We start from the raw sequence: 2,763 nt of genomic DNA on the forward strand, positions 1-2,763 counted from the left end.
AGCTTCGAATGATGAGCTGTGACTTCCAGAACACTTCTTGCATCACATACAACACTAGCAAGCCCTGAGACCTCCCAAAATCACAGGGTGTCACACTTTCCAAAGCGGGCAAAATTGGTGCTTAATCGGCCCCCGTCCAAACTTCCAACCTTCATAACTTGGCCATACGTGACCCGATTAATGCACTGTAAAGTCCTATAGTCTTCTTATGATGAGCACTCTAGCCCAGATACCTACACTTACTTCCTTGACACTTCGTCCCAAATCTCTTTTGGTATTAGCTCACTTTGTTAGACCTTCAAAACTTCATATTTGTCATACATTTTGACCACAGCTGTATACTTCTGAAGCATGGTAGCAGAGGTACTTTCTGTATATGACCCAAATCATGCAAAAATTAATCCTTGATTATAATTTCTTTGCCTGGATGTGCCACAGCACAACATCCACCCCCTCTGAACCTGCACATCGCCCCGCATGTGCCAACAATCTTTGTGAGTTATTATTCAACTTCCTAAAAAAAAACATTAGTTGTAGATAACTCTTCATTGAAACTCTTTGGACCATTCTTAACGCTTATCTAGCACACTTTGTTAATAGAAAACCCTGTGTAGTGAACCCCCAAACTCAAGTATGCACAGTACATCAAGCACACGGCTTGATCATCAAGCTTATTTCTGAAGCTCTGTCAAGCTCAAGTATGTAATCTACCTTGCACACGGAATGGCCGTCGAGTCTCTTCTTCTAGTATCAACTCAAAAAGTGCAACGATAGCTTAGTCGTCCAAAGTAACTGAGTGGAAGTTAACCACATACTCTTATTAAGCACAAACCCCAAAAACATCTCTGTATAGCATAACCTAATATAATAGCAAAAATCTTGTCAAGAAAAATCTTGCTGCTGCTATAGTACAAATGCCGTCTTGTAAAACCCCAATCTGCTTCTCAGTATCCTCCGGGATCATAAGGAATAATAAGAAACTCCCAGAAGACTAGAGCTTCGTAGTATTCACATACCTATGCAGTGCCTGTATTGATCAACATTAAGCATCCCTCGTATGTCATGTCTGACTCAAATATCATGCATGATCCTCTTTGTGCATCCAAAAGCATCCATCCATATTGAACCTATTTTTGAAGATCCTTGGAATCTCTTGGATCGAATACCACAGAAAGTACATGGCACTTCTGAGCTCCAAAACATGCTAGAACTTCACCTTGAGCATAGTGCAACATCCATTCACCATAAACTCTTCGCAAGTGTAGTGTGTTACCATTAAGCATTAATGAGTACTCATTTCCTTTAACAGGCATCCAAGACAAGACCGACATAAGCATGAGTAGAAAAGGCAACAAAATCCAACCATAATGGGTGCATTGTCCAAGAATTTGAAGAAACTTGTGCATTCCTTGCAACACGCATGGTAACTGAACCTCACCACCCCCTCTGACTTCATAGCCACCAAGAGTCTTTGTATGATCTGTACCTGTAGTGTTGAAGTCTTGCTTTCTTAAAACTCCAACCTGGTCATAGAAAATAGCCTTAACAACCATAACATCTTCCACTGGATTATATATCAAGCCTTGTAAATCCTTGTCAGCTATCAAAGAGCTAGACACCACAACATCCTGCAACTCATGAGAAGGTATACAAGAAAAATTTCCCAAATATCCTGAACATCAGCCGTTTTGGATATGTCAGGCACAAAAGACCTTGTCCATGCACTCTTCATACATGTCCTCATCCTCTTTTGCTTCATATGCTTCTATGGTACCCGGTTCTCCATTGATACTTTGTGAAGGTTCTTCCTACACCCCCTCTGAATAGACACTCTTGTGAAAAAAGACCTGTGAATGGCTCCACTTAGATGTGTCACATCTAGATAAGAAAGCAACAATAATAGCATCTTTATCTGTCTCATCATCACTACATGTCAGCATACTTTCAATAACAACCATCTGCTCCTATAACAAGCATTTCACATGATAATTTTGGGCTAACTTGCATTTCATCAAGCTCAACAGCTTTACAAGGCATGCATATGCTTTTATCCACAATAACCTCTTTGACTGGACACTCTAAGTAGCCACTTTCTTCATGAGAAGCGTCAACTTCAGTGCATGCATCACAATCAAGGACATAAGTATCTGCTATGATGTCCTTCTTCTCATTTGAGACTTTTACACCTTTTCTTCACTTTCTGGAGTAGGTACATGAACCAACATAGGCGTACTTATAGCATGTGTCATAATAGTAGTATTGTGGTCGTCATTTCCTTCACTGGTAGCAAAAAAGTATGAAAGATCATATTCATTGAGCTCACCCACTGAATCTCTTGTAGGTGGTAGCAATAAATCCTTCTCGGCATCCTTTGAGAACTCCGAAGAGAAAGATGTACCCATTCTAGCATACACAGCTTCCACTATGTTGGTGTCGTCTTGAAGTATCAATTGATCATCCTCCTTCAGATATTCATCAACAACTTCTTCCAGTTTAGCTCGAAGCAATGCTAGAAAACTCAAATTCTGCTTCATGTCATCATCCTTTTTATCTTCTCTGTTGAAAGTAGCCCGTTCCAACTCCAAGATCTTGGAGCTGGTGTCAGTAAATGTTGTTGCAAAGTCACTTCATTGATTCGGGTGAACTGTTGCTACCTCTTGCACTTCATCTTGAAAATATGGACCTAGCAAGGAGATAAATGCCTAGATCATGCGTTCTTTAGGAATTCCTTGACTCCTCATTTTTGCTTCATAACATGTAAAA

The 2,763-nt window shown here is 40.2% G+C and overlaps 1 protein-coding gene across 1 annotated transcript; it reads right to left on the bottom strand.

Annotated features, from left to right (window-relative positions):
• Positions 1 to 2,180: 2,180 nt before the first annotated feature.
• Positions 2,181 to 2,534, bottom strand: LOC147435085 (uncharacterized). The gene has a single exon (XM_086491306.1). It carries the CDS (start codon positions 2,532 to 2,534, stop codon positions 2,181 to 2,183), a length of 354 nt encoding a protein of 117 aa, XP_086347432.1.
• Between the last annotated feature and the right edge of the window lie 229 nt (positions 2,535 to 2,763).

Source organism: Adiantum capillus-veneris, chromosome 19 (genome assembly GCF_014529385.1).
Source record: "Adiantum capillus-veneris isolate H3 chromosome 19, ASM1452938v2, whole genome shotgun sequence".
NCBI lineage: Eukaryota > Viridiplantae > Streptophyta > Polypodiopsida > Polypodiales > Pteridaceae > Adiantum > Adiantum capillus-veneris.